Here is a 17,246-nt window from a genome sequence, read left to right as displayed (position 1 = left end):
CTTAAAAGGGGGAGGTTAGATTCTTTTTGGGGTTCTTTTTTTTTTTTTTTTCTTTTCTTTTTTTTACACTTTGATGAATCCCCCTGGCGAAAAGATGGAGGGAGAGAGAAGTTAAAGAAGTGATGAGTTCCATTCAATGCAAGAGATCTTTTAACCTTATTTCTCTCCTTTTGTATCTTTGTATCTTCGTATAGTTCCAGGTACAGTTCCAGTCAGTGACCTTGTCACTTTCTCCCATTCTTACTTCTTACTATTGTATTTTTATCATACACACACGCACTTCCTTTTCTTCTCTTCATCTATTGCACATTGTACCAATCCAAATTTAATCAACGTGAATCCTTTTCTCTCACACTCTCTCTCTCACTGCCTGCCGTTGGCCCCGCCCTTGCCAAGTGCGGCCCAACACCGGATCGTTTCGTTTTCAATTTCCCCTGACGGGAACTGTTCCATCCGCCGCCGCTGCTGCTGCTGTTGCTGCTGCTGCTGCTTAGTCCTCTACTACTCCTCTCCAACCAATTTCCCCTTCTCACTTTCTCACCTTTACTCAACTCAACTCCTCTCCTCCTCTCCTCCCCTCTCCTCCCTCCCCCCTTCCCCTCCTCCTCTGATTGATTTGAATTGTTTCTCATCTTACTCTTGGGAGACATTCTTTTTTTGCCATCACCCTCACCTCATCTTCCCCGGATCATTCTCCTACCACTCGAATACCCAACCACCTCCCCGGTCCCCTTTACCGATTCGATCCCCGTATCCACTCGCAATTCCCTCCCTCGGTCGCTGGGCGACCGCCACCTCTGCCTATTCCGGTCCACCGCCGCGATATCTCGCCCTCTTCTCTTTCTCCTCGATTGAATCAGGCGCCCTTCATGTTGTTGCGACCGTGCCAGCACTTCTCGGGTTCGACTTGTCTTTACCCGCCATCCAATTGGTCTACTTGAGTACTAGGTTGCAGCATAATTTCCCGCCCACAGCCTCGTTTCGTGACCGACAGCACCGGCTCTCCGTCACTCCGACACCTTACCCTCTTCTCGACACCTCCCTCCTTTCTCTCCTCTAGATCGCCCTCACCTCTATCCCGTCCTCATTGAGCGCTTCCAGTGCCCAGCCCAGAATGTGGTTGTATCGGGGCGCTCAGTCGGCCGTTTTCTACTATGCCACCTGCACACCCTGTGCCGAGTCGTCCTACCGTCGAAATCGAATGAAAGAAGCCGCCCGGTCGAAGCGCGAACAAGAGAAAGTCGATACCATTGTCACCGACCAACCGAAACCCCTCAGACAACCCACCCCCTTCAGTACGAACCCAGCATGGGCCGAGGAGATCGCTCTAGGCCCCGGTCCGCCTGCGCGTAGAGGTGGTCGAGCCCATCGTCGAAAGGAATCCTGGAATACAGATGCGGCATCGACGGAGTCACTCCATGATTCGGGTAGTACAACATCCAGAAAAGACAAACTCAAGAACCCATTGGGCGAACGTTGGAGTCGCATGCGCTATCAGCGGGAAGACGAGCCGTTATGGGGTCAAGATGTGGAAGTGAAGGGCTCGTCCGTGGGTTTGTCTGGTGGAGGGCGCCCGGATGAGGTCTCTAACAGCAAATATTATATCGCTCGAGTACCCCCGGTCAATGATCTGCATCCCCCGATCGTTAGTGGGCCCAAGAGCCGGGCGGAGACCCGGTGGATGTTGCAGCCCCCACCCAGTGCCAGGGTTATGGCCGGCAAGGAGCGCATCGGTGACTCCGCGTCTAAGAACAACAACAAGTCGCCCGATGTGAAAACAGATCAAAAGCAACCGGTTGCGACAGCACCAGCGCAGCCACCGACCAAAACACAACCGATTGAGAGAAGTGCCTCCCGAGCTAGAACGTCAGCGATGGCACCCGATGGATGGTACGATCCAAGAGCCGACGGGTTGGAGGAAGATGGTGACGACGAGTCACCTCAGCATGGACGTGACGAGTCTCGCTGGGTTATCACGCCCTCGCTACACTCTCGCTTCGAATCGTGCTCATCGCTCTCGTCCGATGCGGACTCGGAGGCGGAGTCCCCGCGGGTGTCTCTGCAATCGCCGCAAACGCCGACCTCGCGGCCCGGTTCCAAAGCGACTCAAGATAGCGGTAAACACTTCCCAACGATCGCCAAGACCATGTCCACTTTGCACCCGCAGCACCACGAGAGCAACAACAAAGTTGAGATGCTGCATCTGGAAATCAACGACTCGCCTGACGATATCGCCTTAGGCCAGCTCGAGCGCCTGCGGCCTTGGCGTTGGAGTATGGATATCTGATTTTTCCTCCGTCTTCAGTGCAAGCCGATTTAGGCAATAATCCACGAATCATCCAACTCACCACATTGTCCTTTGTCATGGAAGCCTGTTTTTGCGATGCTCAATATTTTTTCCCTGTTCTTTGGGTAGCAGAATACCCCCTTTCGCTGTTGAGTTTTGTCATTTGTGTCAGTCATGTTTCCTGGCGTTGGCAGCAGCGAAAAAGCGTTTCTTTCCATCTTTCTTTCTCAATTCCCCTTGCATGTCTTTCTGTTTGTCTGTTCCCCTGTGATGCATCATCAGCGAAACCGCAACCGAGTCCCCCCCGCCGCGCTGTACCCCGCGTTGAACAAAGTTACAGATTGTGTTTAGTGTCTGGATGGCTGGGCCAGTAGACATCAGGAAAACACATACACATACACATACAGTTCATGGGCACGAAAGTACATAGATGAATAACCCATGTTCATCAATTGCGACCAACTTGAGCCACAATCATTGTTGTTGAAGACTATTTTGCACAGAGTACTTATGCCTTTTTTTTCCCCTGTCTTTCCTTTTTCTTGTGTGTTCCCGACCGCATTCCTTATTTTTGCTTTTTTTCTTGTCATTGACCATTGTCTCTCCCTTTTGTGATTCGTCCGTCCACTTTCATTTTGTCCACCTGCAACTTTTTTCTGTCACTTTCTTTGTCTTATGACTACTAACCTAGTTTGCCCGCTACCCACCCCTTCTTGTATACTAATTTATCCTAATACATACCCCACCTGAATTTCTTCTTTGTAGGCTGCTGCTATTACATGTCTGGACGAGCGTTGAAGTGGCTAGACGTAGCTGGTCCCACGCTATCCCAATTCTCCACGGCCGAAATTTAGATCTAGACCACTCGTGACAGGCCGGGGGGGGGGGGGGGGGGGGGGGGGGCGGAGAGTATCATGTCCATTGATACCGGCAATTGCCCTCAAAGATCCGACTAAGGGCTCTCCCCTAACCTCTTTGTTTTGAACATCCCGACCTCCGACATTCCCGATAGCATTGTCAATGGCGACGAGTGTTAGCGAGTGCCTATCTCCAGAGAGAATCCTCCATCCTCCTTTCCGGTGGTGGGTGCTGGTATGTGGTAATTGACAGCCAGCCAGCCTAGCCTAGCTAACCTTGGAAGATGCTGGACGACGTCCCGTCCCGGGAGGAGGCACCAGTCATATATCCAGGAATCTCAAGCATCAGAATCTTCACACGCACTCACACAATACCTACAGCCCCTCGATCTTTCTGCCCTACGGCTATTGCGCCAGCAGCAGCAGCAGCAGTAGCAGTCACACAACCCCCCAACCCCCCCCCCCCCCCCATGAAGCATAGTGACCATCATGTATATATACATATATGTATGAGGACCCAGCGGCTGGTGATTGTGCTTGTGATTGTGATTGGCACCAATGCCAAACCCCGGAACCGGGCGATGAACGCGGACGAAATTATGTTTCCCTTTCTCTCTGTTTTTGCGGCGTAGGAAAAGTTGATTACATGCGGGGCGTAGACGGGTACGTATACTATGGACTGTGCTGTGCTGTGCTGTAGTCGGAGTGGAATGGACTGGACTGGACTGGACTGGGTGAGTTTCCCAGAGCTCTGAGTTGCGAATTGAATACCGACCTACTACCGCCCTTCAAAACAGACTCGATTGAATTAATCAACCATACTATACTAATGATCTTATTTTATGGGATGCCGATAGGTGTTGTTGGCGTTAAGTTAAACCACAGGAATCCCAAGCCACAGGTGTCTGTCTACATGACTTCCATGTCTAGTATATATCCATGGAGTATAGTGCATGGCTGACTCGCTACGCCCGGTCGGGTATGGCGCGGGTTGTATACCTGGTATAATCTAACGATCTGCCGCGCTTTTTGGTTCGAGGTGCTACTTTACTCGGCTACAATGGGGTCTAATCTCCCCAAGCTAAAGGCGATGCAGACTACAACGGGGTGGAACAACTATACTATAAATTGGTGAACATTTTCATCATGCACAGATAGCTAAATCGAGCAAATGAACATTGGACTCGAGTTCTTCCTTTTTTTGTCTGTTTATTGATTCTGAGGTTGGTTTATCCGTTGACTGGCGAGATCATGGTAGTGGTATTCGAGGGGCAGAGCTAAGGGGACTGGGACTGGGTGTTTCTTTTCCAAGAACAATCAAAGAAGCTATTCGAAGAGAGAAGGGAAAGCAATTCGTATAAGCTAAGGGTCGTCTCCAAGGCCCGGGAGAGCCCTCGCGTCATACAAGCGCGCACGTGAGCCGGATTCGAATGGCAGCGGAGTCGTCGACGTCGTTGGTCTTCGTCGTTCCGTCGTTTAGTAGACCTTCTTCTTCTCGTCCATGCTCAGCTGACCAGGGCCCATGTTGACCAGAAGCAGGAGTCCACCGCTATAGAGTAAATGAATATGTTAGCCTGTGTCGTGGAGGAAAGTCAACGAAAGGCGAGGGAGGGACTCGTACACAATAGACAGGATCTGGAAGAAGTCGTACTTGGCGAAGTCCTTGTGAGGGTGGTGAGGGTGAAGCTGGTCATCATGTCAGTCGCTGGAAAATATGCAGCATTGAAGGGGAACATACAGTCCAGAAGTTGTTGACCAGCACGTTGAAGACGCTCAACAACACAACCAGAATGATAGCGCTCCACTTGGCCTTGAATCCCACGATGACCATCACGCAAGCGACGAAGCCGAACAAGCTGACCAGCACGCGCCACATGCTCCACTGGCCCGAGAAGACGAACCCAATGAAGAGGAAGATGAGCAGCACGCGACCAGCGAACTGGACGTACATCTTGCGGTCCTTCTCATCCAGCTGGGGCAGACCGGCAGGGACGAACTTCTTGCGCACCCACGAGTCGGAAAGCACCATGAGCAAACCGCCGATCACACTCAGGTTGCGAAGGAAGAAGTTGAGGTCGAAAATCAATCCGTATCCGAGACCCTGGGTGATAACGACGGCCAACAAACCCGCGACGGCAAACTCAGTGTGCTTGCGGGCGATGACCAAAACCGAGCAAACCGACATGGCGATCATATTGACGAGAAGAAAAGTATGCGTGATTCCCCATGGTACTAGTGCGGAGAGAGACGGGTTAGTGATGTTCTTGCGTTTCAGTCTCCATCCGCGGTGCTACCGCGCAGCCGGCAGGAGAGGAACGAAGTCGAGGTGGGAGCTTACTTTTCCGGTAATCACGCAGGTACAGCAGTTGGTCGTTCCATTGCGTGATCATACGCAGGCTGTCTTCGAGGAAGGTAACCACGATTAAAAACCGACCAATGGCTGGGAGATATCTGGAGAGCAAAAAGCCACGGTGTCAGCGGAGATACGTCTTCTCTGGATGCGCGGATCGGTCGGAGGCTCCTTTCGCTGCCGCAGGTGCGAGCACTCCAGGCATTGGAGCTGTAGAGATCGATAGAGGATCACGTACGGCTTAACCGGATCGGCCATTGTGTCGAGCCAATCCTCAATCTTGCTGGTCTGCTCCCGGATAGCATCCAAAGGACTCGGGTCGCTCGTTGCCTCTGCTCGGCCAGGACCGCCAAAGGGGTTCTGGTGGCCGAGGTTGTAACCGGCAGTGCCACGAATTTGCGCCATGGCGACGAATATAGTATAGATGAAAGTGGTGGGTTTGAAGAGTAGAGGAAATGAAGGAGGAAGAAATATGGAGTAGTAGAGTCGGACCCCTCGGAAGGTTTTCACGGGGGGTGGAAAAACAAACAAGGAAGTCGGGAGAAGGGATTCGGGGAGTAGCTCCAGGCGCACTATTCGGGAAGAATAGAGGTAGATGAGGTGTAGTGGAAAGGAAGGAAGAGGAAGAGGAAGAAGAGAAGAAGAAAAGAAAGGAAGAGGAGAATAAGAAGCGGAAAAAGGTGATGGATCGAAGAGGGAGCAATCAATAATAATGGGGGGTGGAACGAATGAATAGTGGCTGCAGCAAAGAAGCACAGTCGGAAGTAAAGTTGGTCTCTTTCTTCTTTCTTGCTATTGAGACATTGAACAGAAAGAACCAACACCAAACAAGCACAGGGTCAGTTACTGGGTCAGTACTCTCTCTCTCCGTACATGGAAATAAGGCCACGATGACCGGAACTCATCACTAGTCCCAATGCGGACTAGCGGAGCCGTCGGAGTTGCGGGCGTGACGCCATTAGAGCGTCGAAGGCCCTTACGTAAGCCAATGATCTCCAGTCTGTTCGCCAGTTCGCCAGGACCTTCAATTCTTCATCCTTAACCCCTTCTCTCTTCCTCACTGGCCTACACCTGCCGGGCCCGCATTCTAGAAACCATGTATATTCCCTGCTGGAATCTTTGGCGAAAGAAAAGGAAAAACAACAACAGTAGTAACAATACCACAAATTGACCACACCCCTTTTTCCCATTACCATTATACACAACTACTAACTAACCTTGAGACACCCCCATAAGGGGGGAATGGGGAGGCCCTTTCTTCAACTGAACCACTGAACCACTGAACCAGATACTCCCCCACCCCACACACACCCAAAACAGGGACTGCCAATCTTTTTAGTTCTGCGGCGGGAGATCCGTCGTCTGAGATTCGAAACACGAAACACGACCCAGACAAAAATAGGTCGAATCACTTCTCCACACTCACTATGATCCCTCCGTGGAAGAAGGATCCTGTAGCTCAAAAAGAAGAACAAATAAAAAAAGGTGGACAATTCAAGGTTACAGCTGTAGAATGTTTGGAAGCTTAAGATCTCGCCTGGGCGCAGCAACAAGCCCGATCGCCAGGGTCCGAGTCCCAAAGCAGCAAAACCAAAACCCTTACCCTGAAAAATGAAGTAATCGATTATCTACTAAAGACCAGGTTTCCCCTTCACAGCCTTGATGTTTTATGATGAGCCTTGATTCTTCGGATAGCAACTGGTTCTCCTCATTCAAGATCTGCCATGACATACAGAACACCAAAAGTTGAGAACTGGAAGAAATCACCCAAGGCGAATGCGCCCATCCAGACTGACCAGACGATGGCCTCAAGGGAGAGAAATACAGCAGATCGTGTCATTGCGATCAATTAACAATGGGAATACAAGATACAAGGTATTCTAAGGAAATAGGTAGACAAAAAGGTGAAGGAAAGGAGCACATCAAGAGGGTAAAACCGAGCATAACAAGTGAAGATGTCAGGGAAAAAAGGTACATGGCTTTTGAAGAAGAACGGAGGGATTTTCGAAATATTCAGCCCATTGAGTGTCTCCGTCGTCGCAGCCATGTTGGGGGGCTGGAACAGAGCAATGTGCCAGATACATGCGAAAGGTTTTCGATGAAGAATAATATGTCCCAAACGCCAAAGCCATGAGTATAAATACAGCCCACGGATTAGTTGGATCCGGCTTGTGTCCGAAGGGCATCTTGCACAAAACCGAGATTGCATCCTCTGCCCCGGAAAGAGACTTGCTTAGGCAGCCCAGTCGGAGTCGAGAGGGTGTCCCTTCTGGTTGGAGCGGAGGATGTCGGGGAGATAGGTGGGAGTCACCTTTACCTTGGGCTCCACGGGGGCGGGAGAAGGAGCAGCAGGGGTGGGCTGGCTCTCAGAAGCACTGACTTCGCTCTCGTCCGTCTTTCCGCTCTTCTTCTTGATCTTCTTGCTGGAGACGGTGGTCCACTGATCCTGACCGTTCTCCGCACCCAGAAGGCGCATCTGCTCCTCCTCGGAGGGAAGACCCTGATCCCATTCCTTGACAGGCTTGGAAGTGGCGGCAACTGGCTCGAACGTATCCAAGAGCTCGACCTTGGGGGCCACGGCGGGCTGAGAAGTACCGTTGGTGGCGCTGGGAGCAGCCTTGGTCTGCCAGGCGTTGGTCTGGGGTGCAGTAGGAGTCAACTTGGCCGCCTCGCGACGCTCAGCTTCGCGGGCCGTGTGGAGCTGCTTCTCGAGCAACTTGCGTCTCTGCTCCTCAGCCTCCTGGACTTGCTGCTTACGGGCCTCGTTCTTTAGTCGCTGTTGGCGCTGCTTCTTGGTCTCGACCTGCTTGAAAGACTGGGCCTTCTTCTTCTGAGCCTCAGCCGGTGCGGCGCCGGTAACGCGGAGAACGGAAGCACCAGGGGCCGGAGCCTCGAGCATGTCGGAGATGTAACCAGCGGAAGGAACAGTGGCGTTCACAACGGGGGAGCCAGCGGGAGACAGGTCGTCGTCGGCATCAGCACCAGTGGTAGACGAAGTGCGGGTGGAGACACGAGAAGCCGAGCGCTCGTCGTTTTCGAGCTGGGGGAGGGCGCCCTTGCTCTTCTTCTTCTTGGCAGACTTGCTGGTAGGAGCACTGGTTTGAGCCGGGATACCGTTCTTCACCGCGTTGAAGCGCTTGGCCAACTCCTTTCGGTCAATCTCCTCATCCTGCTCCTCAACCTGCGAGCCCGTAGTCTGAGCTGCAGGCTGCTCCTCAACGGATTTGCTGGGTGCGGGGGAGGCTTCCGAGGACTTCTTCGTCTTCCGCTTCTGTTTCTTCACAGCCGGAACACTCTCGACTTTCTCTGTGAATGCCTTGATCGGGGCCTTGACCTTAGGAGAGGGGCCGTTGTAGTACCATCCAAGGCCACCTGCCACTACAAGCAGGAGAGCCCAGCTGATATAAGGATTCATCATCGTTAAAGCTATGGTCAAAGCAATTGTCAGTTTTGCTGGGAGTGCAAGAGCGAGGTTAAAATGCTAGGACGTACAGTCACTAATTTTATTTCTTGAAGTACGTAGCAATAGTCGTGAAATTCAAAGAGACCCGTCTCAATGCACTGTGAAAGACTGAGCTGGCGGTCGTCAAATTTTCCGTTCGCGTGTCCGGAAACGTTGAGAGAAGCAGGCGAAAAAAGATCTGGTGAAGGTACCAGACGGAGAAAGATTCAATTCGAGCAATCGCGTGATTTCGGATTACTCTTTGTTACCAGATTGCGACAAAAGCGCAAGGCGAAGAGGTGTGGGTTGGCGAAGGAGAAAGTTGCCGCAGTTGCGCTGAAAGGCCAGATTTCCCCGGCGAGCTCGAATGGCGAATCGGTAGCACTATCTGAGACTTTTGATATCAGATGGCGATTGGAGAAATTCGGAACTCGAATTGAAGACCTCAGCCGCGGATCGATGGTCTTCACACAGGGCCCTGGAGCTTGGGGTAGTTCAACGCTTCGGTCGGCGCTTCGGAGTTGAAAGAGAAAGGTGAGGTAGGTCGCGAGGACGGAGCAAGGTGAGGTAAAGAAGTAACGGGATGGTATCACCGAAAGACCATTGAAGCACCCGTCAGCCGAAGACTGAAGGGTGGGCGACAATGGCTGACTGAAAATGCAACACAAGTATGGCAGGGGACGAGTTGGAAGCGAGGAATTGGGGGGGAGAGAGAAGAGGAGGGTTGTAAGGAGGAGGAGGGCGATGGTGGGAGAGAAAGAGGACACGGATTGGAGAGATGAAGGGGTGTGGTTGTCGACTCGGCAAGTGGTGAGGAATAAATTACCAAAGCACCGAGATGGATGAACTACCCAGGTACTCCGTACTCCGTAATGGTCACCCGTATCGGTATCAAACAGCGGTCCTTGCACGCGCTGGATGAGAGACTCCACTGCTAAGAGTAACGTTAAATTGTCAAGTAGTGCAAGATCTTGGAGGAGATTCTTGCCTGATCATCATCTGGACCGTGATTTAGGAGAGTTTTCTCGGGGATAGATCTTTTATAAACCCATTTGCAGTCATCACACGGGCTGACATGCCTGTGGCGCATTGATGAAAGGATTACCCCATGTTTCTACTTTCTTCGAGCCAGCCAGTCAGCCAGTCTGTAACTGCTGGTAACAGATAGGAGAGGAGTAATCAAAGTAATCTCTGTAATCACTTTACGGACTTCTACTACTAGGTAGCCACTAGCCACCTCCTGGGGTTGAACAAATTAACCTTGGAAGACCAGCACGAATCAGACCTCTTCTTTCCCTGTCGTCGGACCAGTGTCCGTGACGTTGACAGACCGAATGGTCTTACAGCATCCCCTGGTGTGGAGGACGGCGTTCGACACTGGCGCGGGGAAAGATCTTCCCCATGCGTGACATTGGTTTGACCCCCTCTGGACTGCAATGTCGCGTTGCACTTCTGGCATCGGCGTGTTATAGTCAGAAGGAAACCAACCCCCTGCGATCCACAAGATATGGCTTCCTAAAAGGAAATGTCCTTAGATTTGAGAGAAAGAACAACTGGAATTAGACTTAAAGTATTGAGGTAGAACTACCGAGCTGTTGAAGGGAAGCTCCGGTATGTTGTATGTTACCAACTGGCAGTGGCAGAGGCAGAGGCACAAATACAGGGGTAATACCACCCCCTGCAGGCCATTCCGCCTTCCGAACAGGCCACGTCTCAGCTTAGAATCGTCCAGACTCCAGACCCCCGGGAAGAACCTCCGTCGGCCTGGACGACCCGAGACAGCTACCCTATTCGGTCAAAATTACCACAATCATGGATGCAGTGGATTGGAGGACAGTCCTGCTCCAGGCTTCCCCTTCCTCATCCCAATGCTACACGATAGATAATTGGACATGTCAAATCAAATTGAGGATCTGTCTGAATGATCTGTATCTATCTCTGGATGGTGAAGGATGGTGCTGAGACAGTTGGCTCAGTGTCTGTTCCAAAACCACGCAGCTAATATCATCAATCATAACTTAACTAACTTATCATGTGCTTCAATTATTCAGCCAAATGACCTGCATTGGACCTTCAAGGAGTCATGGTAACTACAGCTTCTCCTAGACAAGTAATTATCAGACCGCTGATTTGGCCCTTGAAGGTGTGACTAAGCCCTTCTTTATCGACAACCGCTGTAGTGGAGCATGAGTGATAAGACTCGGGACCAGCCAAGAACCATCCCACTTCCCCTCCATCCTTTGCATCATCGCATTTTTCCTCCCTCAACAGGTTTGCAGAACTGAAACAATTCGCGGAAGCTGTAGGCAGTGCTCTCGAAGTAGACTATCCACACAATGGCGCCTAGAAAGATCATTATCGACACCGATCCTGTATGATATAATTGATTCTCGTCCCAGACTGCAGCTGCTCTATCCTTCGGCGTCTGACCGGCTTGATTGCTTATATAGGGAATCGATGATATCCTTGCCCTTCTCCTGGCACTGTCCGCTAAGCCAGAGGAAGTTGAGGTGCTCTTGGTCTCGCTTACTTTTGGTAATATCGAAGTGAGAAGGTAAGTCACCATTCCCGAAACCAGATGCTACGCCTACTGACTTTCCAAGCTGCCTGAAGAATGTCGTATCCATGTTTCACATCCTCGAGCGGGAGATGAAATGGCGTCGAGAGAAAGGTCTCCCCGAAGGTTACGGCGCCCTGCGCGCCTGTCCTCCTGTTGTCGCTGTGGGAGCGGAAGATCCCTTGGAGGACCAGAAGATGCTGGCAGATTACTTCCGTACGTGTCTGAGCTTCGAGTCAGGGTTGAAAGGAACGCTGACCACTCATCTAGACGGAACGGATGGCCTCGGTGGAATTCACACCAGCGTGAGCAGGGCGCATGTCTCCTTCCTAACCTGTTGATTCACTAACGAAGTGCTCGCAGCACCCGCACCTGTCTCCCCAGGAAACCTGGGAGCATTTGTTCGACCCATCCAACGATTCCAACGACATTGAGCCAGTCCCGACTGGCGATTCCGCCAACCGGCTGTTTGTTCCTTCAAAGCGTCCCGCATACGAAGAGATCCTCCGCGTTCTGCGCGAGAATGACCCCGACACCGTTACTATTGTAGCTGTTGGCCCCCTCACTAACCTAGCCATCGCCTCTGCAAATGACCCAGAGACCTTCCTTAGGGCCAAGGAGGTTGTGATTATGGGAGGAGCTGTGAACCAGCCTGGAAATGTATGCTTCTGTGCCGCCTCGAGAATCTGGAAGTTTGCTTGCTGTATACTAACGCAAACCGATCAGGTCACCCCTGCGGCTGAATTCAACGCCTATGCCGATGCAGTCGCTGCCGCCCGTGTCTACGCCCTCACGTCGCCTTCTCCACGGAGCACGATGCCCCCGGGCACGAGTCTGCCAATGTACCCCGCTACACTCAGCAAACAGCTCACCCTTCGCACCTTTCCCCTCGACATCACTCTCCGCCATGGTATGACCCGCGGTCAGTTCCGGAAGGCCATCACTCCGCTGCTGGAATCCGGCTCCCCACTCGCCGAATGGGTGTCAGCTTTCATGGCCCACACCTTCCAGACCCTGGAGAGGCTTCACCCGGGCCACGAGGGCGACAAGGCCGACCTCAGTCTCCACGATCCGGTGTGCGTGTGGTATGCTTTGACCGCAGATGACGAAGGGTGGAAGCCGTCCGCAACCTCGCCGGAGGACATTCGGATTGAGACCACCGGCCAGTGGACGAGAGGTCTCTGCGTGGTGGACCGCCGCAATCGCCACCGGATTGACGGCGAGGAGGAGAGCTCCAACGACCATGGCCTGTGGTTGAGCGCCAGGGCAGGAAACCGCGTTTTGAGGATGGATCACTCCCCGGTGGAGAACACCTTTGGGGGCATCCTTCTCGAAAGGATCTTCAACTAAGAATAATAGAGCGCGGCGATGCATTCACCAACCTACACTCGCCATCCCCATACATCAAAGTCGCCAGTGAATAGCCCCCTATATAGTGATAGAGTTCCTGCAATAGAAGTTAAAACATATGAGCAAATTGGTAGGCATGTTCCCATGGCACGAGCAGGACGAGCCCAAAGTGTATAAATAGACGTCCGGCTAAAAGTACTGAGTACGATGGCCTGGAGCATCCGTCCTCCTCTGCTTTCCCCTCATTTCTAGCCCCGACCCGATCAAGAATAGCTCCGGACTCCGTCAAGAAGGAATCCGCCGGCAGGTCCGAGAATCATAAGCCCCCGAGGTGAGTGCTTCGTAACGAGACCTTCGCGTCGCTAAAGCCCCGCATCATTAAAGGCACCTTGCTGAGAGGGACACTCACAACCGTCCAGCAGATCAGACACGTATGTTTTACTGAAACGTACTCATGCGAGTTGCTCCCCCACCAAGACCCCCACGCACAAGAGATACAGCACTACTGAGACAAAGACATCGAAGGACCAGCTCCAAGATTAAGTCAAAGCACTGGCTCAAGCCTGGAGCAGGATTATCTTCAGTTGAATACTGTACTGGACTAATCCGGTGGTGCTGGCACATGTCCACGGTCCACGTCCACGGTCCACGTCCACGTCCACGTCCACGGTTCTCCCCGCTCAGCTTGTGAAACCACTGATTGAGAATAGGAGGTGCACGTGCTTGGATGCCAGGTCTGGACGGGATTGAAGACCCTGGCCTGGCTCGGAACATTTTCCAGCGGGCTTACTCCTGTGGTGCGCTCCCCCCTTAGCCTCCTCGGAGTCCTCAACGCCAACGGGCGCTCGGGTGAGCGGTTGATCCCATGCAGTAAGGACGGATAAATCCGGAGACGATGAGGGGAGGATGGGGGGAGATGTGCACGGGCTTGAGGATAGTGATGGGGTTCGACATTGCTATGAGTAAAGTACATGTGTTGCCACTGGTGACATACTCCATTGATTTACTTTCCATCTTCCTTTGAATTGGTATTCTGTCTCGAGGGAAATCTCGAGGGGATCATATGTCTCACTCAGCTATATCCGTCTCTTGCATCATGATTCTCTATTTTCTTTTGCTCTGAGATTCTGCAGTCTGCAGCGGGGAAGGATGTCTTCGGAGAAGTATCTCGTGCCCTAGTATGGAGGGGGGGAGTGAGGTCGGCATGTTGACGGAATCTTTCAACATCACCAATTAGCAGTCCCTGTGCATCAGCGTGGGCGATCAAGCCAGATAAGAATATGCTTTTCCCTTAAGTTCCCCCTCATTTTCCCGCTGCACTGGACGAGTTCAAGTGGAACCTAGACATAGGTTACGGCACAAGACTGCATACCGTCCACGGTACTTACTCGATCATGATCAACGGCATCATCACTATTAGTAGATAAAGTAGATTGCTTTGTTGGAGAGGGATTAACCACCTCACCTGGCAGATAGTGGAACGTCCTCCGTTTAGGGTTTGGCGTACTTTGAAGGAAGTCTAGAAGTAAGGAGTCAAGTGGCTACGCAGCCGATAAGAAGAGGGAACGGGAGCACGAGCGCCAGGAGGCCTCAGAGACTCGGCCATCGGCCATTTGGCCCCGGGCGGTCTTTCGGTCTCGTGCCCTTTCCGCCGCCGCTGTCCGGCCAATGATGGGCGTCTCGTCCGCCGCGTGGGCTTCCCTAAGCACGCGACACACTTGACTGCCAGGTGGTGTCTCTTCAGCAAAGGTTACAGATTGGATTTCATCTGTCGATCATCCTGGTTTCTAAACTAAATTATAGGTAACTTACTGTACTTCGGGACTTAATGCGACCATCATACTTGTCCGGGTAACTGTAGAATAAGTAATGATTAAGTACATACCCTACCTTAGGACCAGACCATTATCGTGATCCTCCTCATACTCCTCCTCCTCCTCCTCCTACTACTTACTACCTTCTCCCCTCCCTCCCGTTCCAGGAACACTCTCGTCTCCCTAACCTCCTTAGATATCATCACTCTCCCCTTCTCCTCTCATCAGCATCTCCTTTCTCTATCCTCTTTGGCTTTGATCTATGATAATTAAACATTAAACTTTTCCTTCTTGACCTCTGTGGTGCGAATTAAGCCTTCTCTCCACTCCTCCTATACTGTCGTTCTCGCATCGCCTCTCAACTACTACCTCCCGAATCACTCCTCTTCTCCCCTACCGGCAAGCAAGACTGTACAACCTCGCTGCGGGGGGTCGTTCAACATACCCTTCACCATTGGCCCCGTCTCACTCGCATCTCCACTAGTTCAACTCATTTCCATTCAGCCAACGCACCCATTGGCGAGCAGTGTCAGGTCGACAGCCAACCTTGCTCAACCCCCCCCCGACTCAAATCATGTCACGGTCTCGTCTGCCACCGACACCCGCCATGTCCGGGGAGCTCACCATCAAGGAGCAGTCCTCGGTGGATGCGGCCGACACCTTTGCTCTGCCTCCTGCTGCCATGAGCCCTGTTCGGATGGTCGCTGCCAGCCGAAGGTCCTCCAAGTCGGATCCCGCCTTCTGCTTTCCTGCGTCCCCTGCCTCGCCCAATACCACCATGGGCAGCATGGCCAACTCGCCGCGTCAGACGGGAATCAAGCGACCCCTGGAAGAATTTAATCTGCCACCACCGCCGACCCGCACCCGCAAGATCATCCAGATGAAGCCCAAGACCCAGAACCAGCCCAAACCCGCCGCGCCGCCTAGCAGCAAGGCCTCCACGAAAGACAACGCCAGCAAAGCCTCTGCCAGCAATGCGGCTCCCTCAAACCCCAAGAAGAAACAGCCCAGCGCCACAAGCGCAGCCGGTCGGAAGATTGCGCGCAAGACAGCACACAGCTTGATCGAGCGCCGGCGGAGATCGAAGATGAATGAAGAGTTTGCGACCCTCAAAGACATGATCCCCGCCTGTCAGGGACAGGATATGCATAAGCTCGCTATCTTGCAGGTGTGTTCCTGTTGCCCTTTCGCCCGGTTTTCGACCCCTGTTTGCTGATCGCTAATGAACCCCGATGTACCTAGGCAAGCATTGATTACGTCAACTACCTGGAGCAATGTATTTTAGATCTGAAGACCGCGGGTGGTCCTGCAACAAGAGTCTCTCCGTCCATGGCACCGGCCCCACCCTCTCCAGCATCTCCGGGAGCTCTTGGAGAGGAGTCAGGACTTTCATCTTCGGCTTCGGTGTCTCCAGAACTTCTCCCGACTGAATCGTCGGCCTCTAATACGACTTCACCGACATTTTCTGCACAGATCCCGACGCCTGCTCCCGGATCACTTCCTGACCTCCGATGCTCGTTCGCGACATTCTCTGCCTCAGAACCAGTCCAGCCCGCCGCCCCAGAGACGTCCCGCTCGGCACGTGGCTCGTGGGCTGCATCGGCCAGTACCTCCCCGGGCCTGCCACCGCAGTACGCCATAACATCTCCAGCCGATGTCGACCATGAAGCGTCGGCAGCCTTGCTCATGCTGAACCGTGACTGTCGAGGATCCGTGGGATCGGTCCATGACGCGCAGGCACCTCCTGTCCCTATCGCGCGGGAAGACCACAGCCAGGGGCAAGATCCGCAAAAGAAGCTGGGCATGAGTGTGAAAGATCTGCTCATATCTTAAGTTCTGTATTTCTAGCATGTTTTTCACGGCGTAAAAAGTTTAGTAAGTGGTTCGGCGTGTGGATAAGCGTTGTTCAAACAGAAAGAGAGCGGATCGGCGTTCTTTGGGCAGGATGATATGTTGGGTTTTCTTTGTTCTATATATGCAGGCTGGGCCGGTATAAGTAATGATGATGTTCTGAATGAGTGTTAATATGGCAGGCTTAGTGAATGAGCCGAGCTTTTTCTGGATAAGGTTCAATAGCGATGATCTAGATACCTCCCATAAGCGAGTTGCGAATCGCTTCAACCCACACCCTTCAGAAACCCGAGAGAAAGCCAATTGTCAAGCAAGGTCGTAGAACCGACTAGACAATGTCAAGATAAGATAAACCGCAACCTGCAAACTTATCTACAGCAGTAGCGTAGCGAAGTGGTCCCCGTCCGTTAGCCCCACAAGGCCATGACAATCAAGCATTGCACCAACCGAGCTGAGCCTGGAGCCCCCGTCCCCACCCGGGCCTTCTTCAGTGACAGTGACAATAAGAAGCCGAAGCAGAGATCCGACCCACGACGCTCGCCAAAAAGGAAGACAACACCTGATCCCTAGCCCAGACCCCTATCCCCACCCCCTAGCAAAGAATGCAACAACAGCCTAGCGCAACCCTGCCATCAGCATCGAGTCACTTGACCGACCGCGCGGTCCGGGTGAGCGTTGCAGCCCAGAACAGCCTACCCAGTTAACATGGAGAAGTGTGTGGCTGCCTCCGCCCCAACC

At 52.5% G+C, this 17,246-nt stretch overlaps 6 protein-coding genes across 6 annotated transcripts; 3 read left to right on the top strand and 3 right to left on the bottom strand.

Annotated features, from left to right (window-relative positions):
- Positions 1-261: 261 nt before the first annotated feature.
- On the bottom strand, positions 262-900 carry BO66DRAFT_21436 (uncharacterized protein). Its single transcript, XM_025642616.1, has one exon. It carries the CDS (start codon positions 648-650, stop codon positions 330-332), a length of 321 nt encoding a protein of 106 aa, XP_025506622.1. The 5' UTR covers positions 651-900; the 3' UTR covers positions 262-329.
- On the top strand, positions 883-2,302 carry BO66DRAFT_21429 (uncharacterized protein). The gene has a single exon (XM_025642615.1). It carries the CDS (start codon positions 1,115-1,117, stop codon positions 2,285-2,287), a length of 1,173 nt encoding a protein of 390 aa, XP_025506621.1. The 5' UTR covers positions 883-1,114; the 3' UTR covers positions 2,288-2,302.
- A 1,967-nt stretch (positions 2,303-4,269) lies between these two features.
- On the bottom strand, positions 4,270-6,327 carry BO66DRAFT_426958 (protein ERV29). Its single transcript, XM_025650312.1, has 5 exons — positions 5,733-6,327; positions 5,483-5,595; positions 4,883-5,376; positions 4,766-4,830; positions 4,270-4,693 (listed from the first exon to the last, which is right to left on the bottom strand). Exons 1-5 carry the CDS (start codon positions 5,897-5,899, stop codon positions 4,621-4,623), a joined length of 912 nt encoding a protein of 303 aa, XP_025506620.1. The 5' UTR covers positions 5,900-6,327; the 3' UTR covers positions 4,270-4,620.
- Positions 6,328-7,677: 1,350 nt separating this feature from the next.
- Positions 7,678-9,285, bottom strand: BO66DRAFT_21408 (uncharacterized protein). Its single transcript, XM_025642612.1, has 2 exons — positions 8,987-9,285; positions 7,678-8,920 (listed from the first exon to the last, which is right to left on the bottom strand). Exon 2 carries the CDS (start codon positions 8,910-8,912, stop codon positions 7,728-7,730), a length of 1,185 nt encoding a protein of 394 aa, XP_025506619.1. The 5' UTR covers positions 8,913-8,920; positions 8,987-9,285; the 3' UTR covers positions 7,678-7,727.
- A 1,919-nt stretch (positions 9,286-11,204) lies between these two features.
- Positions 11,205-12,943, top strand: BO66DRAFT_344420 (putative nucleoside hydrolase). The gene is made up of 6 exons (XM_025644514.1): positions 11,205-11,308; positions 11,387-11,490; positions 11,540-11,709; positions 11,764-11,798; positions 11,857-12,153; positions 12,220-12,943. The coding sequence occupies exons 1-6, from the start codon at positions 11,273-11,275 to the stop codon at positions 12,841-12,843; spliced, it is 1,266 nt and encodes a 421-aa protein (XP_025506618.1). The 5' UTR covers positions 11,205-11,272; the 3' UTR covers positions 12,844-12,943.
- A 2,320-nt stretch (positions 12,944-15,263) lies between these two features.
- Positions 15,264-16,658, top strand: BO66DRAFT_368908 (basic helix-loop-helix domain-containing protein; the record flags this gene model as incomplete). The annotated part of the gene is made up of 2 exons (XM_025645353.1): positions 15,264-15,825; positions 15,900-16,658. Coding segments are annotated over 2 exons (1,153 nt in total), but the record flags the coding sequence as incomplete, so codon positions are not given.
- Positions 16,659-17,246: the final 588 nt, after the last annotated feature.

This window comes from Aspergillus aculeatinus (assembly GCF_003184765.1).
Source record: "Aspergillus aculeatinus CBS 121060 unplaced genomic scaffold BO66scaffold_10, whole genome shotgun sequence".
Classification (NCBI taxonomy): domain Eukaryota; kingdom Fungi; phylum Ascomycota; class Eurotiomycetes; order Eurotiales; family Aspergillaceae; genus Aspergillus; species Aspergillus aculeatinus.
This window is presented reverse-complemented; position numbering and strand designations above follow the sequence as displayed.